General features: G+C 32.1%; 2 protein-coding genes across 2 annotated transcripts; both read right to left on the bottom strand.

Moving 5' to 3' along the window:
* Positions 1-1,387: 1,387 nt before the first annotated feature.
* LOC133183106 (sodium-dependent proline transporter-like) lies at positions 1,388-9,775 on the bottom strand. Its single transcript, XM_061318062.1, has 15 exons — positions 9,591-9,775; positions 7,841-7,982; positions 7,452-7,583; positions 6,962-7,102; positions 6,477-6,696; positions 6,183-6,321; positions 5,943-6,077; positions 5,554-5,657; positions 4,317-4,554; positions 4,094-4,222; positions 3,833-3,932; positions 3,567-3,694; positions 3,142-3,306; positions 2,174-2,344; positions 1,388-1,802 (listed from the first exon to the last, which is right to left on the bottom strand). Exons 1-15 carry the CDS (start codon positions 9,597-9,599, stop codon positions 1,713-1,715), a joined length of 2,043 nt encoding a protein of 680 aa, XP_061174046.1. The 5' UTR covers positions 9,600-9,775; the 3' UTR covers positions 1,388-1,712.
* Positions 9,776-10,975: 1,200 nt separating this feature from the next.
* Positions 10,976-19,502, bottom strand: LOC133183104 (sodium-dependent proline transporter-like). The gene is made up of 15 exons (XM_061318059.1): positions 19,383-19,502; positions 17,460-17,601; positions 17,088-17,219; positions 16,602-16,742; positions 16,143-16,362; positions 15,357-15,495; positions 15,111-15,245; positions 14,723-14,826; positions 13,935-14,172; positions 13,716-13,844; positions 13,489-13,588; positions 13,151-13,278; positions 12,801-12,965; positions 12,051-12,221; positions 10,976-11,338 (listed from the first exon to the last, which is right to left on the bottom strand). The coding sequence occupies exons 1-15, from the start codon at positions 19,485-19,487 to the stop codon at positions 11,255-11,257; spliced, it is 2,133 nt and encodes a 710-aa protein (XP_061174043.1). The 5' UTR covers positions 19,488-19,502; the 3' UTR covers positions 10,976-11,254.
* Between the last annotated feature and the right edge of the window lie 2,069 nt (positions 19,503-21,571).

Consider the following 21,571-nt stretch of genomic DNA (forward strand, 5'->3'; position numbering starts at 1 on the left):
CAGGGACGAACTCGATTTTATCGAAACACCCATGACCAAGAGCAAGCCAAACAAGGCAAGTGATTAAGGAAGTTAATGCATTTATTTTTAAAAAAATGTAAAAGAGTTCTAGTTTTGGTTTGCTTCATACTTTTTTGCCCTGCATTCGAAATAGCAAAAATTAAAATCATGCAATGAAAAGGCAACTATCCATGCTAAAAAAAATTCTTTACAGAAAAGAAGAAAATCTTTGAGAAAGGCATTACAAAAGATGTTTTGCTGGTGCGGCAGCTCAACTCTGGAAGTTTAGAAACAATTTTTAAAAGAAAAATAAACGACATACTTTTTTGTTAATGTCATATTCACTTTTTGAAAATTTCTATTGATGATATTTGTAATAAATAAAATAATATTTTTTTCTGAAAAGATTTTTTTGTACTTGAGTAGTTCACGGGTAATACCCCCCTTTTTTCCTCAAACGTAGCTCTCAAGAACTGTTTCTTGAGGCACCTAATGCTGAGTCGACCATACCAGAGTTCAGAAAGAAAAAAATTAACATGCTTAAACTTATTATTGGTGATTGCGCTTCTTGGGCCGATTTTTAAAAGTAAGGGATATTTTAACTGGACTAATGACTCTCGTGACGTAAATATAAAAAAGTGAATTATGGTTTAAATGTGCATGTAATAAAACTTTAACAATCTATACTGGCCTTTAAATGACATACTTCATGTCCAAAACACACCCTTAAGTGTTTTGTTTCCAAATGAATGTGTACTGTTTGTCAGTCATGAAGTTCTTGAATAATATACATATCAAACCGATTTCAAATGATCTTGGAGGGTTAAAACGAGATACTCATTGGGCATTTGCAGCCTTGATTTTTATCATTTGTTAAATGGAACTCCCTTAATCTAATTTTAATGACGAAATAGTTGTATATCAAAGTTTAAAAAAAAAATCAGTGAATAAAAGACTTTTTGTGATGAACATATTTTCGACTTTTGATAGGATTGGGAATGTGATTCAAATTAGATCTACGCTAACACCCTGCGAAACAAATTGATAGCGAAACACATTCTGAAAAATCGTTTATATTCAATGGGAAAATCCAGTAAAATTCTAATTGGTACAGATTTAGAATTTTTTGAAAGTTACTTTTTTTGCTAGGACTTTATTTTTTGTGAATAATGCTAGACATTATGCTCGTGAAAATTCCATTTTCGCTTATATTTGCATTATGAAAGATTATACACTTAAATTACCGAAGATCGTTGAAAATTTCCCGTAGCTTATAAATACGGAATGTTACAGATATTTGGCCAAATAATTGGTGTTCAATTCTACAATAATCATAATTTATTCCCGCTTCATCTGCAAGTAAAAAAACAAAGCCAAACAAATCATAAAAAAATTCACTTTTGACTTGCTACGCCAATTTATTTTTTAGTCTTTTATTTTATTACATATTCTTAAGATTAAATTCAGTCCTGCAATTGGACTGAAATAAAATCTTAGTGAGTGAAATACAACGATCATATACTAGTATTTGCTGTTTCACTGGAACGAGTATGTATTCAATAAATTAAATACCTTTTTATAATAAATACCCAATATTAACACACTTTCATTATATACATATATTTCAGTGATGAATAAAGAATTTTATCCTTTTGCTGTCTGACTTCAAAGAAGTCCGAAAACTAGCTTTCACATGTAAGTATAGGAACACCTTAATGATTCACATTTTGATCCTGTTGTATGTCATGGTTTTCAGCGTGCAAGACTGGACTTCTGTTTTCATCTGCAGATGTTTCTATAGACTGGAAATGTAATTTGTAAGCAATCTTAAAATAATCAATGGCAACAAAACATCTACTTAAAAACTCCATGAAACAACATAATACCGGTATTAATAAATTTCTCTGTTTGATGTAGAAACGACTCAAAATTAGATCATGGTAGGAAATGCTGGCCCGTAGGATCCGGGGGTGGGTTGGGGGGGGGGGGCACGTGTTCACACTGTTCCCTATATACTCTGTACAATTACACAATACCTTATTAATATATTTTTCCAGTTAGACTTCACATTAGAAAACAAAGCTACGTTACGGTTGTGCCCCCTCAATGATAAGTCTGAGGAAATTACTTCCTACGGACCTGAAAAGATAAATGGATTAGAATATTTTGTTACCATTTCTAATTGGTCATTATTTGTAGACTGGGTCTCCTTGTCCTGACCATCAACATTAAGTTCAACCACAAAGGCTCTGCCATATTTTTTGGAGTGAGGCAAAGCCTCTCGGCGGTGTTTGATTAGGGCGGGTCCCCATTCAATAGTAGGGCTAGCAGCTGCATTAAGCTTCTGAAATGTTATTGTCATATTCAATAAAATCAAGGTTTTAAGTAATATACTCATTAATATTAATATATCATTGTACTTGGTCGTTCATATTTATATCGCCAAGTCAAAGAACATAGTGCAGCGTATACAATGCAAGTGCAACTTATGCTTCAGGTAAACTAATTTTTGTGGATAAATAACCACACATGCTTTTATCGCAGTTTTATCTGGACATCATCTGATGGTTTTACAATGACTACAAGCGTAAATATAGGATGCATCTAAGAATGACATTATGTCACTAAGGACGATTATTATTGCGTCAGAAACTGATGTTTGCCTAAATTTTACTCGTTGCAATATTTAGAATAATTTTGAATTGATATCTGGTGAATTAAAAGCATAATATAGTAGTTTTAATATGCATAACCAAGTAAAACTTTTGCAGCAGGCGAATTATTGAATAAACTTTTGCCCTACAGGAACGAACAATTAAGTAGGTGCTTCTAAGAATTATGAAATTAACAAAGCATATAAAGTATTTCCTTGCTATGAAGGTTTATGTCTAAATAACATTTGAATTGTGGTTTTATACCATTCTTGAATATGTTTCTTTTACAAATAATGGTACGATAATATTCTAATACCTATGGGACAAACACAACTACATGTCTATGTAATATTCCATTGTAAATATATGTGCTTCATGTAGAAAACTATCGATATTTGAAAACTGTTCTTCAGCTAAACCCGATCTGTAAAATACATGTACTTACGGTACCATAATGGGAAATGTTTTAAAAAGAGAGAAGAAATACCTCTGCAAGACCTCCATATTGCTGAGAGACCAAGTATATAGCAGTCCCAACGATGGACACAACTACAGTCAGTGTCATCAACCATCCAATAAGGTCAGCATAGGCATAAAAGTGTTGTTTATTTGCTAGTCCAGTGTAGTCAACCCAGGAAAATATCATTACGACCTAAAGATAATAAATTTACATCACTTTCTAAAAATAAATTTTATCACTAATGTGAGGATCAAAAGATTTGTATTTTATTTCTGTATGTTTACCAAGATTTTGATAACTGTCTAAGAATCTTACTTTTCAATGTAGAAAATGTCTTAATTATTGCTAAAGGTACATATTTTAAAAAAGGATACAGAGTTAAACATTTTTTTTTAAACATAACATTACATTTTATTATCAATAAATGCTACTTAAAACATGAATTATCTTACAGCACAAAACAAGGGAGTGACACAGCACCAACATAACACCCACCAATACTTCAACATGGTAAAAGGAACACAACAACAGAATCGTTTGCCAACCATCAGCAAAAGATCGTCCAGAAATCTGGACACACCTGGTAGAAAGTTTGGAAAATTTGATTTGGCCTTATGAATTTTAACCTGATAGATACATTTCATGCTATGGTATGAATTAAATATAAATAATTGGTGAATCTCTCTTTCTTTCTTTCACTGAATAAAAAAAAGGTTACCGTAAATCCATGCTATGGAAATACACTCAAATATGGCGATAAACAGCACGCCCCATCCACCGGAATATGTGTCCATTATCTCTATCATGTATATACCGCCCTGTAATAGAAAAGTGCCTCTTTCTTTTTAATGCAGTGTTGTGAATAAAAGCAAATTCAGATATTGAAATGCATTAAAGAATTGATAATCGCTCGTTAATCACGACCATCCTGTGATTTCAGAACGTAAAGTTTTATTGTTAAATTATAGGAAAAAATTACATTTGTTGTCATGGTAAGCCCAAGCAAGAACATCACTGTACAAACACCAATAACAGTGAATAACTTGTGGTCCCGGAATTTGAGGATCTTGTCCAGCATTGACGTTACGACCGTCTCAACCAGCACAAACTAATTAAGATATGAGTGAAAAGTTTTAATTTTTAAACATTTGTTAACAAAATGAATATTATAAGTTTGAGAACACAGTTATCTGATTCCTAACCTCACTGTCCACAGCAAGTGTAATTAACATGAGGAAGAATAGAATGGACCAAAGAGGAGCAACCGGAAGTTGTGTAACAGCAAAAGGGTAGACAACAAAAGCCAAAGATGGTCCGCTTGTAGCAACATCCTCTACAGGAACGCCCAACATTTCTGACAGATGTCCCAGATAAGAGAAAATGACAAAACCAGCAAAAATACTGGTTAGACAATTTCCAAAAGCAAGAATCATGGTGTCTCTGAAGATGAAAAGAACATAATTTGTTTTCACAGAGGAAACGCAAAGTCAACATTGTATGTTTGAACTAATATATATAGAATGAAGGGAGCTAAGATGCATATGTAAGAAAAATTCACAATTGAATGACTAAATGAAGGTCATTTGCATTCAAGAGTCTTTGCACTATGAGGCGTCAAGTAGGGGTTCAAAAAATGATATGAAAGATTTCAACATTTTTCAATTCTGCGGAGCTGAATTATGGTACAAATGGGAAAACCTGAGTAATATTTTTAAAACTTTGTTTAAGATGAATTGTATATTTTTGCAGCGATTATATATGTTTGCAGTGATTACATGAGTGTATATATTTACATCCACTGAATATTTTCTCCTTTATTTCGTATGAAAATCGATTGCCGCTTATCAATTAATATTCTTCTATAGTAATTAGATCTGGTTTTTTAAAGCCATCTGTATGACAAAATTTAATGAAGTGTCAAAGGTAAACTGTTTCATGGCTCTTCCATCAATGAAACAACGGATCGATATCAATTAGTACAATATTTTACGGACTTTCACCCCCTTTGGTATATTTATTCATACAGGTTTAGATATCCACGATATTATGACTTTATTTGTTATTTTATGCGAGGATCAACGACTGCAGTCATTGCAGAAAAAAGTTACATAAACACAATTACGCGGGTTAGGTTTTGTATTCTGCAATGTTGCAACCATTCATTATCTGATAACAAACAAACAAACACTTTCTTGTATGTTAAAATAAAATTCATCCAAGAATGATGTTCTATAAAATTATTGTAAGTTGGTGGATAGTTTCCAGCATGTGTGTTTCAATTTCTTTATGTTGCTCTTTTCAAATATTTTCTACTTAAATATAACAAGTTCAATTTAAATTTCTTCCTTTCTTGAATGTTCCAATGTGATAGTTTTAAGTCAGTGATATACATGTACATTTAGAATATTTTTTTCCAAACAAATGAAGATTAACTGTTACCTGATGACATCATTATGGAATTCATTATAACTAGCCAGAGCTATGAGTCCACCCTGGGAAGCTGACAGAGAAAAGAAAATTTGAACGGCGGCGTCTTTCCATACCTAGAAAATTAAAATAATATTAAAGCCATCTGATGTGAAGGTACATGTAAATTCTTATTTGAGTTTTAATTACAATTTTATCTTAGGGAATTTTAACTTTAACTTAAAATGACTAAAAATGGAGGAGAGATCCTTTAAAACACAACTCTGGATAGCATTTTAAATTTTTTTTATTACTTTTTTTAAAACTTCAGAGTGTATTTATATCAATAAAGAACTAATAAATCCAAATATAACAATATTAAATTCTTAAATTATTGTGGTTGCTCATAAAGTTTTTTTTACTTGTGCATCCTTCAGTTTAGACAAATCTGGTGTCATGTAGAAATTAATTCCTTTCTCTTTTCCCTCTAACATTAATCCACGTACAAGCAAAATTATTAGGACCACATAAGGAAACGTAGCCGTGAAGTATACAACCTAAATGAAATATATTTCAGTACTTTCTAATAAAAAAAAAACGTATCTGACAATGTCAAAAATTAAAGTATATCTATATATTTTCAAATAAGATAAAATACTTACTTTACCAGAAGTTTTGATGCTCTTACTGAGGGCCAGTACAACGAAAATAAACGCCAACAAATAACACAGAACTAGCTGCCAGCGGACTTCCCCCAGGTCAAAAAATCCTTCACTATATGCAGAACCTGTCACATAGCGACTATAAAGAAATCAGATTATTGTTTGTTATTTCGACAGAAATTAGCTCATTGTTTGTTATTTTGAAAAAGAACAATTTTTTTTGAAGAGTATACCCTTAAGTCCCCCATAAACTATTTCTCGTACTTTAAGTACTTTACTAAACGTAATGCTTACTCAAAGTACTCCTGAGAGGCAATCACTCTTGGAAAGTAATTTTTAGCCTTAGTTTCATTAAAGAAAGCCCTCACTCCTTCTTTTTTGTTTACAAGATTTTCTACGTAACATATTCCCTGTGTTTCATTCGCAATCCATGGATTAAGTGACTGGTTATTAAAGCGATTCTTTTCACAAGTTTCTGAGGTGGTATCCAAAATCTTCACATTAAAATAGCACACTGTAAAATAGCACACTGCAAAATATTGATGAAGAAATGGAAACAACAATAAGAGTTGTAGAAAAATTTCAGTTGCAAAACGGATTTATTGAATATTGACCTCCATTTCTGTTGAATTTTAAAATAATATTATCATTAGATTGTATCGAATATCGCTATTTTAGATTGTACTCTTAAATTTGATTACTTATTTAAAGGTTTCAAACTGATGTTCAAATTGCCCTGGATCCCTTCAATGTTCTTGATTACATTTTATAAGCCTTACAATTTGTACTCCAGTCCCCACAAGAATTCCAGGGTAAATTACTCCTGAAAGAGTCAAACAAGTAGAAGAGAGCCCAGGCCAAAATCATGTTGTAGTAGATACCAACAAACGAAGACACGCAGTTCATTGCATAACCAACCCCTGAAACATACGGAATACTTGGTTGAGAAATGGCCTAGGAAAAAGAGATGTTGGTTGTATATGTTCATGACACTGTCTTATTTAGCAGTTTTAAACATATCTGACAAACTATATTTTTAAAGAGATAAGTCTATCGATACTACAGTTCTTCACTAGAGTTATGTGTAGGCGCTCTTGAACACAAGAACAAATTGTTTATACTAATGAGTATCGTATCTGTAGCCAGAGCTACATGTATCTGCTAAGAAAAAATCTAAATCCTTATTTGTCAAATGAATTTCAATGTTTAAAATTTACAAAGAAAAATGATACATTTCGATCACTATTTATAAGGTACAATGTATCTTACCCGCAAACATAGGAGAATACTTCCAACAGGTCAGTGGTCCAGAGCTGGAGTACTGACCGAGAGTAAATTCCAGTAACAGGATAGGGATTCCTATCAATGCTAAGGCTATGAAGTAAGGAATAAGAAATGCTCCTACAAGTTAAAAAAGAAACGGCTTAATGTAAAAGGTCTATAACTGAAGATTTATTATTCGACTAATCTCGAGGGACAAATTTGTACATTCAGTTTCTGTGATATTTCTGTTTTTAAGTGGAAATTTCGTCTTTCTTGCTTTAACCAAAAATGCGTATACACATTTTGTGTCCATTTCTAAATGCACTAAAGGGAATTACTCACTACGTACAGCATGTTCTGAACAATTACGTTAAATTATGTAATTATGGGTATACCTCCTCCGTTTCTGTAACACAAATAGGGAAATCTCCACACGTTCCCAAGTCCGACAACATATCCCAGACAGGAAAGCAGGAAGTCCAGTTTGAGTGACCAGTTTCCTCTGCGCTTGTTCTCATCTTCATTTTTATATGTGTCCTATGTTTCGTAAGTTGAAATGAAATCAGTATTGATTTTTTAATGTTGTTAAATTCATATCCTCAATTTTATTTAAAAAAAAATGAAAATGCATCATTTTAACTTTACGTGAAAATTTTATACACATCGCCATGATGAAAATGTTTTTGTTCATACAAAGAGATTTCAACTTTTATTTTTAAAAAGTTCAAACTGTTGATATAAAAAAACCCCCTCTGAATTACATGCTTAAACATGCGCTTTTTGAAAACGGAGATTAAGTGATTATTTAAATACCTTATGATTACACGTACATGTAAATATTCAAAGAATTACTTAGTACCCTTCAGATTTCAGCAATGCTTCACGAACGCGCCTGTACGGTTACATGGAAAGAATATTTTTTTGCGTAATGACTCATGCATAAAGAATATTTCATCTAAGTTTTATTATAAACAAAAGAATAGAAAAAAAAATCAAAGACTCTAGGTTTGTTTTTGGAAAGTAACAATTTCTATTGTGACATCTAAATCTGCAAAACATGGCTAATTTTAAAACGTTAAGCAAGAAAGTATTTTTTCATAGTGTTCAGATATTGTATATTCTGGTTTAAAATCACTTTTGTATAATTTCACCAATTTTTTTTTCCATCAGCATAAATTCGCATATGTTTGAATTCGCACAAATATTATTTATATTAATATGTCTTTTACGTGTATATATGACCTTCCAATCAATAAAGTGATGACTGATTCTTGAATGCACAGCTTAATTAAGAGTGTAAACAATAGTGATAATCACACATACACAATACAATTCAGAAAGTATCGTTAACAGGGGCCTGGTTTTAATTTTGGAACAAGAATCAATGAACAATGACATAAAAGATATTTATGTATCATCTCTCAAAATAGAACGCATGATGACCCAAAAATTTGTCAACAAATGTTTTGTTACATGTATGTATTATGATCTGGAGTGCCAAATTGCAGAGTGTGGGTGTGACAGAGGATACGGGGCCAGACTGGTGTACAAGTTTCGAAAATTTCGGAGAGTTAAAATGGAAGCAGAAATAAAGTTATTGATAACAAATTAAATGCATATGAATGTGCACTTTAAGTGTAGCAAAAACAGATATACATTGTAAATAAAAATAAAAAAAAAAAAAAAGTGGGGATAACCTTCCTCCACTGTCCTGGATATTTCTGCATGATGGAAACATGTTTTTTTTATATGTCATTTTATGTTGCCATTGGATGCATTTGTTCATTAAAAGAATTGTACATTGTTGTCAGTTGAAAAATATTTGATATAAAACTTCTGCTTTTTTGAGGGATGGGAGTGGGGGTGTACCAAGTTTTTTTCCCCTGCACACTTACAAAACCGTCAATGAACTTTTCTTGATTGCTGATACTGTAATTGATTGAATTTCCTTCTAAACTCATCGAAACCGAATAGTTTTAAGTATTTTGTTAATATTTTTAAAGTTTGTGAAATATGATTAGAACTAAGTATATTTAAAATTTAAACAAAAGTGAGAAAAGTAAATTACAGGAAGAAGGAGAAAGAGTGAAATTTGATATAAAAATATACTGAAAACACAAAAAGATAACAAAAACATAACCTTACCGTCTCCATCTGCAAACTGTTGGATGGCTCGGATTCTTTTGAGGGTAGATCGACAGCAAATTCTGTTGTATATTAATGTGTTACGTCTACAAAATCCTGGTAAGAATGTGCACGAAAAATATGATTTTCATCCTTGACACGCTGATTTTGTTCAGTGTACTGCGACCAATTGGCATGTGTACTGCGAACATCCTTTTGATATAATTTGCATGATACTCTCTAACTTTTGTACTAATCACTGAGAAACAAGCTAGAACTAGTTATGTAACTACACATTAAGTGTATGATGCAATGGGTTAGGATAATTTGCCGAGTAGGAAGGAGTGGAAACATGAGGTGGAATCTGTTTTGATTTCATCAAGAACGCAAAAAACAAAGAAATCTACTTTAAAGACATTGTCAAATTTACCATGGATTTTCACCAACATTGACCTTATAGATGGTTGCAGTAGCAACAACAAAACGTTAACTCTGTTTTCATCCAAATCAAGGGTTAAAGTCCTGGTTTGCTCAAAAGTAAGTGGGATAAAATAGTTTACTCTTACCGAAAATTCTTTAAAAATTAAATTAGTTACAAAAATTTACTATGTATAAAGTTTAACCTGAAATAATAGATAACACAATAAGTTTTGAAAATGAATTGCCTCCAAACTACGAAAAGCCTTAAATGTTGGTAGTGAGTATTAAAGAACTAAGTTTAAATTCATTTCTACGAAGTGAAAGCCGGTCAAAATATTGAACAGAGATAAACTAGAAAACCGCTGTCAAAATCTGCATTCTCTGTAATATCTCAGCCATATTTCGTCGAAAATCATTAAAGAAAAACATTAAGTAATATTAATTCTATCTTTTAGTAATTCTCTCATCAGCACAGAGTGATTGTATGTAATTGGAAGCAAATTATTACAATAATACTAATTATCTAGTATTTTTTTTTATACATGTAAAGGACGTTTGATGTCTGTAAATCCACATAATTATGTTCAGTAAAAATTAACAGTTATCTCGATTTATATTTTTATACCAGTTACAAATGTTTAAGGTTACAATTCAAGAGTTAATCAATATAAAATAAAATAGAATATAAATATAAATTAAAATAGAATTTCAATTGTTGGGGGTGGGGGTGGGGTGGAGTTGATAAAAAATATTGCAATAATTAAGTATTAAGTTAACTGCCAATTCAGAAACTGGATACTTTCTAATTTTACAAACATAAGCTATATTAATTTGTGTTTGCAAAATTAATTGTTGAATGTTGAACCAGTGAGTTATGATAGTCATGAGGGGTAAAAAAATATCTTTTGTTATTAGGCTAAACACAAAAGAACTTTACATTGTGTACATCAGTGTTATGAAAATATCGCTTAGCAAGACAATCCAGATGAATGAACGAAGTTTTAATACAATAATGAAACTTAAGAGCATCCTGAAAATCCATGGAATTTTGATCAGCTGAAAATGTGCAATCGCGGAATGTTGACCAGCGAAATAAGTACATCTACAGTAAACGTTTTTTCTAATACAATGCCAAGTAACATATTCTCATATAAAAATATACATCTTTTATAAATTGAGGGTTTTATTATTTCCATTTTGTTGTTGTCTTTTTTCTCTCAGGAAATCAGCAAACTCACTTTCACAGATACATATAGGTACATCTTCTATGATTCACGTTTTATGCTGTTTTCATGCGATGCATCGTGCAAGACAGGACCTCTGTTTTCCTCAGCAGATGTTTCTGTCGACTGGAAATTAGTTTTAAAGCATTACTTTAAAATAATCTATTAACTTTTAATAGGAATTAACCATTTACTTGAAACTTTATAAAACAATATATTCACGAATAAACTTTCACTGACGATGTCATTAATTGGATTCCCCTCCAAAGACACGAGAATCAACAAAAAACGTGTGTCTTACCTAATTATGATAGTTGGTCATTGTTAGTAACCTGAGGTCTTACCAGTCATAGTTAGTCATTGGTAGTTGGATGAGGTTTTACCAATTCTGTTGGTCATTGTTAGTTGGCCGAGGTCTTACCAATTCTAGTTAGTCATTGTTAGCTGGCCGAGATCTTACCAATATTAGCTGGCCATTGTTAGTTGGCTGGAGTATTGCCAATTTCTCGTAGGTCATGGTTAGTTGGCATTTCCAGTTGGGTATTTTGATTAGGCTGAGTGTATAACGAATTCTAATTGTTCATTGTTAGTTGGTTGTGTATCTTACCATTTCTAGATGGTTTTTATTATTTGGCTGAGGTCCTATCATTTCTAGTTAGTCATTATTAATTGGCTGGGCATCTTATTTCTAGTTAGACTTTGCTAATAGGCTGAGTGTCTTACCAACTGTGATTGGTCATTGGTATTAGTTGGCCGAGTTTCTTACAATTTATTGCTTTTCATTGTTAAAAGTCTAACCATTTCTTATTGGCCATTGCTTGTTGGTTGGGCGTCTTACCATTTCTAGCTGGTCATTATTAGTTGGTTGGGTCTCCTTGTCCTGACCATCCACATTAAGTTCAATCACAAAGGCTCGGCCATATTTTTTGGAGTGAGGCAAAGCCTCACGGCGGTGTTTGATAAGGGCCGGTCCCCATTCAACAGTTGGGCTAGCAGCTGCATTCAACTTCTGTGATGTAATTGTAATGTATTGAAAATCGAGATTTGAAGTAATATACCTGTGCATTATTATATCGGTGCATACTATATAACCCTAACCCTGGGTAATAAGGGTGGGATATGTGTGTGGGTATAACATATCTAAAGATTAAGTTTATGTGTAAAAATATTAAGGAAAAATATACTTGTAATTGATTTCAAGCAATCAATATCACACTAAATAAAAATTCTTTTAAGTCAACCTCCACAATACAGATCTGTCATCGACTATCTAATACTAAAATTTTACTGCTGAAGCTGCTACTTTACTTCTATCAGAAAATCTTTTAAACACCTTCTCTAAATCTCGAAAAGTATTTTTTTAAAAATGGTTTTGTTTACTGATAACAATGACAGTCATCGATTGGTAAGAATAGAATTCCTTTAGTAAGATGTTGGTAATTTAAAGAATTTCTGAACCAAGCAAAGTGAAAACTCATTTAGAAAAAGATTCAGTATTCGAGATCTTTCGTACCCAAAAAGCAGATTAACCATGCTATGTAGCATACGTTAGGTACTATTAGATAAAATTTCAATAAAGAAGAATTACCTCTGCAAGACCTCCATATTGCTGAGAGACCAAGTATATAGCAGTACCAACGATGGACACAACTACAGTCAGTGTCATCAACCATCCAATAAGGTCAGCATAAGCATTAAAGTGTTGTTTATTTGCTAGACCAGTGTAGTCCACCCAGGAAAATATCATAATGATCTAAAGGTTTAAAAAATCATGTTTCTAAGAATAAAAATTTCATCTCTTTGAGATAATTAATTTTTAATCACTTTCTAAGGAACTTTGAACAGAACATGTTTTAAAAAATGGCAGAGCTAGATATTGCAATATATATACATGTATTTTTATTTATTACTAAATCACAATACCCATTATCAACTCACAGCACAAAACAGCGGAGTGAAACAGCACCAACAGATCACCCACCAATACTTCAACATGATGAAGGGAACACAACCACAGAAACGTTTGCCAACCATCAGCAAGAGATCATCCAGAAACCTGGACACACCTGGTAGAAAGTTTTGAAAATTTGTGAGAAGATAATTTATCAAAATAGAGCCATTTTGCTTCTTACTAAAAAAATTTGCAACTATAAAAGTTCTGTATATATATTATTTAATATTCTGATTGTTAAAGTTAAAAGGCTTGCTCAAATTTAAATAATTTTGCCTTCTTCGGAGATTGTAGTAAATATATGATACACAAAATAAAAGGTTACCGTAAATCCAAGCTATAGAGATACACTCAAATATTGCAATAAACAACACGCCCCAACCGCCAGCGTATGTGTCCATAATCTCTAGCATATATATACCACCCTGCCACAGAAATACACCTGTTCATTAGCGTTTTCAAAATCACTCGCAAATCATAATCAAACTGCCTTTTTTGAAACATTAAATTTTCTCAAAGTTTTGATTATAAAAAAAAATTGAAAAAAATTACATTTGTTGCCATGGTAAGACCGAGCAGGAACATCACTGTACACACACCAATAACTGAAAATAGCTTGTAGTCCCGGAGTTTGGGAATCTTATCCAGCAGTGACGTCACGACCGTCTCAACCAGCACAAACTAAATAAGGTTTATAAATCAAAGTTTATTATAAAAGAGGTCAAAAAGTAAAACTTTTTTCTTTGAGAGCTCATTTAACTGATTCCTAACCTCGCTGTCCACAGCAAGTGTAAGTAACATGAGGAAGAATAGAATGGACCAAAGAGGAGCAACCGGAAGTTGTGTGACAGCAAAAGGGTAGACAACAAAAGCCAAAGATGGTCCGCTTGTAGCAACCTCTTCTACAGGAACGCCCAACATGTCCGAAAGATGACCCAGATAAGAGAAAATAACAAAACCAGCAAAAATACTGGTTAGACAATTCCCAAAAGCAACAATCAAGGTGTCTCTGAAGAAAAAAAAAGCACAAAATTGTGTTTTGACAGAGATGCACAACCTGTAATTCATTTTAATAATAATTGTATGAACGTACTAAGAATGGAAAAAATATGTATATAAGAAAAACTCACAATTGAATTTGGAGGAAAAAATGCAAGCCATATGTACATTCGAAAAATCTATGCACTATATGACGAGTCAAGTAAAGTCGGTCCAATAAAGATATGAATGATATTTCTCAGAAAATCTTTCGATATCTCTGTATGAATAACAATTTTTTCAGAACTTATTTAATATTCACTTCGTGGATTTAAAAATTTCCTAAAACATTTTCTCAAGAACTTTCACCATATATTTAATTTGAGTACGTAGATCATTTCCAGCATGTGTCTTTGAATTTCTTCGTGTTTTTTTAAAAATACATTTCCCTCTTAAATGTTTCAGAGATATCCATCTAGATTTTCTCATCCTTCTGAGATACCAAATACGCTTATGTCGATGCCACACATATAATTAAAAATATTTTCAAAATCTATTAAAGAATGTAGATTAACTGTTACCTTATGACGTCATTATGGAATTCATTATAGCTAGCCAGAGCTATGAGCCCTCCCTGAGAAGCTGACAGAGAAAAGAAAATTTGAACAGCGGCGTCTTTCCATACCTAGAAAATTATAACAAAATTAACGTAAGCTGGTGTGAAGATACCTGTACCTTCCCCTTTTTGTTTTCACAGCAACATAATTTCATTTTTCAACTATAATTTTATCATAACAAGTTTCTACTAAATAAAAATGAAAGAAATTGGACCAGAATTACTTTTAACTACTCTGAGAGGTATTTTATTCATTTTTAAAAAAAACTATTTTGAGTCACAAAAGAAGCGATAAGATCCAAACATATAAATATTCAATTATTTCGGTTGAACATAAAGTATTGTTCTTTTACTTGTGCATCCTTCAGTTTAGACAAATCTGGTGTCATGTAGAAGTGAATTCCTTTCTCTTTTCCCTCCAACATTAACCCACGAACAAGCAGAATTATTAGGACCACATACGGAAACGTAGCCGTGAAGTATACAACCTAAATTAAATATATTACAGTACTTTGTTCTAAAATAACGTTTCTAGATTTGACAATGTCAAAAATTAAAATATATTCATATTTTAAGAGTATAGAAGATTAGTTACTTACTTTACCAGAAGTTTTGATGCTCTTACTGAGAGCCAATACGACAAAAACAAACGCCAACAAATAACACAGAACCAGCTGCCAGCGGACTTCACCAAGATCAAAGAATCCTTGACTGTAAGCTGAACCCGTCACATAGCGACTGTAAAGAATTTAACTCAGTGTTTGTTATTTTGAAGAAATTTCTATTTAAGACAAATTTATTGTTTCGTATGTCCTTTGTAAAATATATGTTTCTGACTACAAGCTGGAGACACATTATTTGTACTCATTCATTAAGATATTCAAGATATCTTACTCCAGATGTAAATGTCTTTTTCATCTTTTAAGAGGGCTGGGTGGTTGTGGCCATTTTCAGACTATATTGATCTCCTTTAGAAGAAGAGCTCCATATAACGATATACAAAAATGATCAAATTTTAAAACTAAAATGTATGAAATTTTTGTTTGCCAAATGATAGTTGACAGCTTAGGATATCATACCTAAAAAAAATAAGTTATATCTGATGGTTAATTTGTTGACCCCCCAGCCTCCTTAATATCTTGAAAAATGTACAAATGAAAATTGATTTAGAATTACATATATAAAATATGTATATGCATACATGTAATTCATCATTCTCGAAACTGAGCGGCTTATGTTTTCTATTCGATAAACTTACCAAATGTAAAGAATAAAAAAAATATTATGAACATATATATACTAGTATTGCCAAATTCCATAACTTGGTAAACTATTGAATCCTCCATTACCTATGTCTCGTGTTTTCAAAGAAAGATAATGCTTACTCAAAATATTCCTGAGAGGCAATCACTCTTGGAAAGTACTTTTTGGCCTCAGTTTCATTGAAGAAAGCTCTCACTCCTTCTTTTTTATTTACAAGATTTTCTATGTAACATATTCCCTGTGTTTCGTTTGCAATCCATGGATTTAGTGACTGGTTATTAAAGCGATTCTTCTCACAGGTTTCTGAGGTAGTATTCAAAATCTTCACGTTATAATAGCACACTGTAAAACATTGAAGAAACCAAAATATTTAAATTAAAAGATGCAAAAAAATTACTGTTGAAAAATTAATTCGATTTCGGTGAAATCTCTAATGATACATTCTTGTGAGTTTTACATATAGTCGCGATTACGGATCGCATTTTTCATTTTGATGAGTAAATATTCGATACTTTATTTGTTTTCAATATGCCCCTGACGCCCTCCATGTACATAAAGGCTTTTCATTTTATAAAACTTACAATTTGTACTCCAGTCACCACATGAATGCCAGGGTAGATCACTTCTGAAAGAGTCAAATAAGTAGAAGAGAGCCCAGGCCATGATCATGTTGTAGTAAATACCAACAAACGAAGACACGCAGTTCATTGCATAACCAACCCCTGAAACATAGAAAAAAAAATAGAATGACCCAGAAAAAGGGAATTAATGTTGTATTTGTTTATGACATTTTAAAATCCCTATCCATTTAGAAAAAAACAAACTAATGGTATATTTCTTTTGCATGTCAATCGATAAAAACGTATTCACTATAGCTATGTGTTGCTGCTGATTCGTATCACTGGTGCAAAAGTTGCTCTCAGCGACCAGACCAGAAAGTATCGCATCGAGTTTTTCATATCTGCACAAAAATTTCAGATATTTTAAATTAATTTTGATGTTAAAACAATGATTTTCAAGAGAACAAAAATGAAAATGAATCTGTCAATATTGATTAAGTGTCTTACCCGCAAATATAGGAGAATACTTCCAACAGGTCAATGGTCCAGAGCTGGAGTACTGACCAAGGGTAAACTCTAGCATGAGAATAGGAATTCCTATCAAAGCTAACGCTATGAAGTAAGGAATAATGAAGGCTCCTAAAAGTACAAAAAAGAATTTGCAATGTGTGTTTATTATTTTTTCCCTTTTTTTATGCAATGATATATTCTGATCTCACCCCCCCCCCCCCAAGGAATAATTCATATTATTTTTCAGAAACCACTTGGTGAGTGACATGTACACTTTGTATGGATCTTTATTATTGCAGATGCAGTGAGCGTGATAACTGCATGTTCTGAATGATTATTATAAATAATGTACATATATTATGATAATACCTCCACCGTTTCTGTAACACAGGTAGGGAAACCGCCACACGTTCCCCAGTCCCACAGCATATCCCAGACATGACAGGAGAAAGTCAACTTTGAATGACCACTTTCCTCTGCGCTTGTTCTCATCTTCTTTTTTGTACGTGTCCTTTGTTTTTAAATTGATATTCTTATAAAATTTTCATTTTATTAAGATTCATATACTGTATTTAAACATTTTGTAAATTGATTTTCTTTTAAATGCATTATTTTACTTTACATTGAAATTTACCTTTCCCTAAAAATAGCTTGCATCAAAGTGATATTCTTATAACTTGGTAAATATGCAGAAAATGTCATTCCGCGCACTTGTGCATGCACGTGAGTCTTTCCGCGTACTCGTACAAGACAGGTGTGTGCCACGTGCAATCTGACTGGCAATACCGTAAATCTGGAAATTTTTACGTCGATTTATTTTTGCGAATCTGGGTCAAAAAGATGTTGATTAATTTTTACGTTTTAAAATTTTGCGAATTGTCATCGGCGCTAAAAATAAAAAGCGCTAAAAATTTTCATAAACGTTTATGTTACACATGTGCATACAATGAATTACGCATGTACATTCAATCTCCTTTCTTTCGTCGGGGTTTCATTATACACGAGGGTAAGTTTTTCGTTAACAATCTGTTGTGCTAGGGATTCGTTGTTAGATAAAATAACTGCCCTTTCTTTCTTAGAGAAATAATTTAAAAGAGACATACTGCCAGTCAAACCATCGGACGATATTGAATGCATGGATTATCAAGGGTAATTAGCTTGTAGTATAAACAGATTTCTTAAAATGACCACTGCTTACTAACACTGGTTCACCGGGTTAAAAAAAGACACCAGTTGTCAGCAAAATTTTTGTTTACAATTTTTGTTGTTGATTTATTTTTAAGAAAAATATTTTTGAGAATGCAATGCACGCGCAAATTTGCTAAAAATTTATCTACAGTAAAAATTACTCTTTATTGATTTTAACTCACCAAAAGTCACTTCACCTCATATTAAAATTTAAATAAAAAATCTATTGCAATAATGAATTAGGTTCGTCGTAGTTAAGTACGCAAATATAGCGAAAATAAAGACCGTTTTTTGTGTTCTCTCCTTTATTGTACAATGCAGAATATATTGCAAACAGGAATCGGATTGTAATTCTTCAACAGGAATCAATTTACAATGGCCTAAAAATCTATGTCACATGAATCAAAACATAACTCACGATGCTCTAAAAATCATGTCAATAAATGTTTTGCTGTATATCTTTCGCTGTATATGTTTTTAAATTATGATTTGTAGAGCCATAATGCAAAGGAGTGTTGAGGTGTGAGAGGGTTTCAGATGTGCAAGTTTCGAAATGTATGGAAACTGAAAATGATTGTGGAAATGAGGTTCAAGTTACAAATAACATATTAATGCACAGCTCTATTTTTTTTTTTTTTTTTTTTTTTTTTTTTTTTTTGCTTTGCTTTTAAAGAGTAGGAAAAGTTAGCATTAATAAGAAAAAAAAATCAGCTGAAAAATTGAAATTTCATAATTCTTTTTTGTTGCACAATTAGAGAAAATTCATCCCAAAGTATTTTTTATTTCATATCAATTTCTGATAATTTTTGAAAAATCATTTACATCTTGTCTACGAGTTCTGTGTGAAATAAATATCAAAATATTGTTGTCAACTGGATCTCTCTTTGAAAACGCTTCAATTTCCTGTTTGTTGGCACTACAAATACGCATGTTATTTGCATTGAATCCCAACAATTCTTATTATGTATATTTTAAATTTAAACAAAGGCGAGAAAAGTAACTAACGGGAAGAGGAAATAAAGAAGATTGCGACGCGATATAAATTACATTAAGACAACATAAAAAGATTTAAAAAAAAAACAAAAAAAAACTACAACATCTTACCGTCTCCATCTGCAAACTGTTGGATGACCGAGATTCTCTGCCTGTAGATCGGCTATAAATGTCGTAATATATTAATATATTACGTCTACGGAATCCTACAGTCATACACTAATACATGTATTACTGTGTGCACTAAGTTCCTCATCCTTGACACGCTGATTTCTTTTTTCACTGAACTGCAAAAATCTTTTGTGATGTAGTTTGCATTATACGCTCTAACACAATAGCCAGTCTTTGTTATAATCCTCGTGGAATAAGCAATTATGTAACTAAAAAAACAAGTGTGTGGTTAAATGAGCTCGGAATAATTTGCCCAGTGGGATGGAGTAGATTCATGAGGTAGAACCTCTTTCGGATTCATAAAGAACTCGAAAACATCTTTTTAGGACATTGCCAAGTTCATTTCACTTTGGAAAAAATTACAGAACAATTAATATTCATACCAATAAGACGATGACCTTGAGATATGACCTTGAGTTAACCTGAAGCAATTTAGAGCAAAAAATAAGCAGTTTCAAGTGAAACATCGTATACATTTTATTGTACATCCATCAAAACAAGACAGAGCAAAAAGGATGAAAGTGATGCATAACTACAGTGTTTTATGCTCTATGATGTTCAAAGAAATAATAGGAATACTATAAATAAAATTTTGCTTTAAGTTCATTTCAAAAATGTACCCCTTTCGTTTGGAAGCCCAATAATGCAAACCAAAACTCGTACAAAACTACAAATTATAGTCTACTAGTAACTGTGGAATTTTGACAATGAAGGCTCTTGTTGACATGTCAAATAGCCAAAAAAGCAAATTAAATTATAAATATTCTTTTCTGTATTTAAATAGATTTCTTCTCAACATGAATCAATGCGATTAAAATGATTCTCTGAAATTTCTAATATCACAAGCAGAAATACAATTCATGTTTTATTTTTGCTGTTCTTGTAAGGTGTTTGATTATGTTAAGTTCTTGACAAAGCAATTTTTAAAGCGAATAGATAAGAATTAATGGGAGTAAATGAATAAATGACATACAAAGAAAATAAAATCAAACATACACTGTACGGTATTCTTTCATTTTGATTCGGATAAAAAACAATATATTGCTTCAAAACAACCTCATTTACAGTGGTGAATGGGGAATACATGTACGCAATAATGGCTAATGAGGAACATTATGCCACTGATATAGTTTTTTAAAAGTAGAATTTATTTAGTTATAACTGAGAACGAATTTCCTATCCTTGTAAGAAGGAAAAGAGGTCGTTTTATAGTACTTAAATTACATGTGCATCCTGCAGATATTTCAATTTTTTTAATATCGTTGAACATCTTTCTTGGCAATTTTTATCGACTTTTTATTGAGCATGGCAATTCAGCAGCGCAGTAGTAGATCCCAACGTCTACAATCGGAAGTAGTATCTTGATCATGTCTTGATAATCATTAACAACAATACATTCCCTGCGGTTCTACACATGTTGACATTCTGAGTACATTGTGAGAGTGTTTGTATCTTATTCGTATTCATAATTTTAATTTTTCCTGGGTTCATTAAATCATGAAGAAGTTTACATCAAGTACATGTAATATTTTATTTGCACGAAGTTAGACGATGGAACCATTATAATTCATGCAAGCACCTAACATATTATCTTATCTGAAATCACTGATCCTTTCATCTTATTACCTATAGATCACCTGGCTATCTGTATGACTTTGGTTTTATCTAAATTTTCAATCACTACCTAACATTTCAAATCGTCTTCTCGTCATGGTAAATAGATTTTCTCATTCAGAATACTTAGCTCATATGAGTCCTGGCATGGCTGGAGAAAACTTTCTTTTGTGTATATTGGCTTGGTGTAAAATGCGGAGGATGTAGGCTTTAAAATGGAGTGTCACAGATTGCAAGGGGTGTGGCCTCTTATGTTAATTTCAACACGTTTTGTCTATTTTATCTTTCATTCAGTTTAAGACTCTAAAATCTATTTAAATCAAAAGCAAAGCTGTTCCCCTTGTTGACTTGTGAAGGCCATAAATTGTTTCACTTTTTCCTAGAGGTTTCTCATTAACATACTTCATCAGATCACAAAATTGAGGTTAGGCATTAAAAAGATTCATTCAGTCAACTTCAAAGGGATTATCATTTAATTGTTTGGATAAATTGACAAATTCTCACGGAAAATTAGA

Source organism: Saccostrea echinata, unplaced genomic scaffold, assembly GCF_033153115.1.
Source record: "Saccostrea echinata isolate AGI-Se365-2 ecotype Australia unplaced genomic scaffold, CSIRO_AGI_Sech_v1 ptg000009l, whole genome shotgun sequence".
Lineage (NCBI taxonomy): Eukaryota > Metazoa > Mollusca > Bivalvia > Ostreida > Ostreidae > Saccostrea > Saccostrea echinata.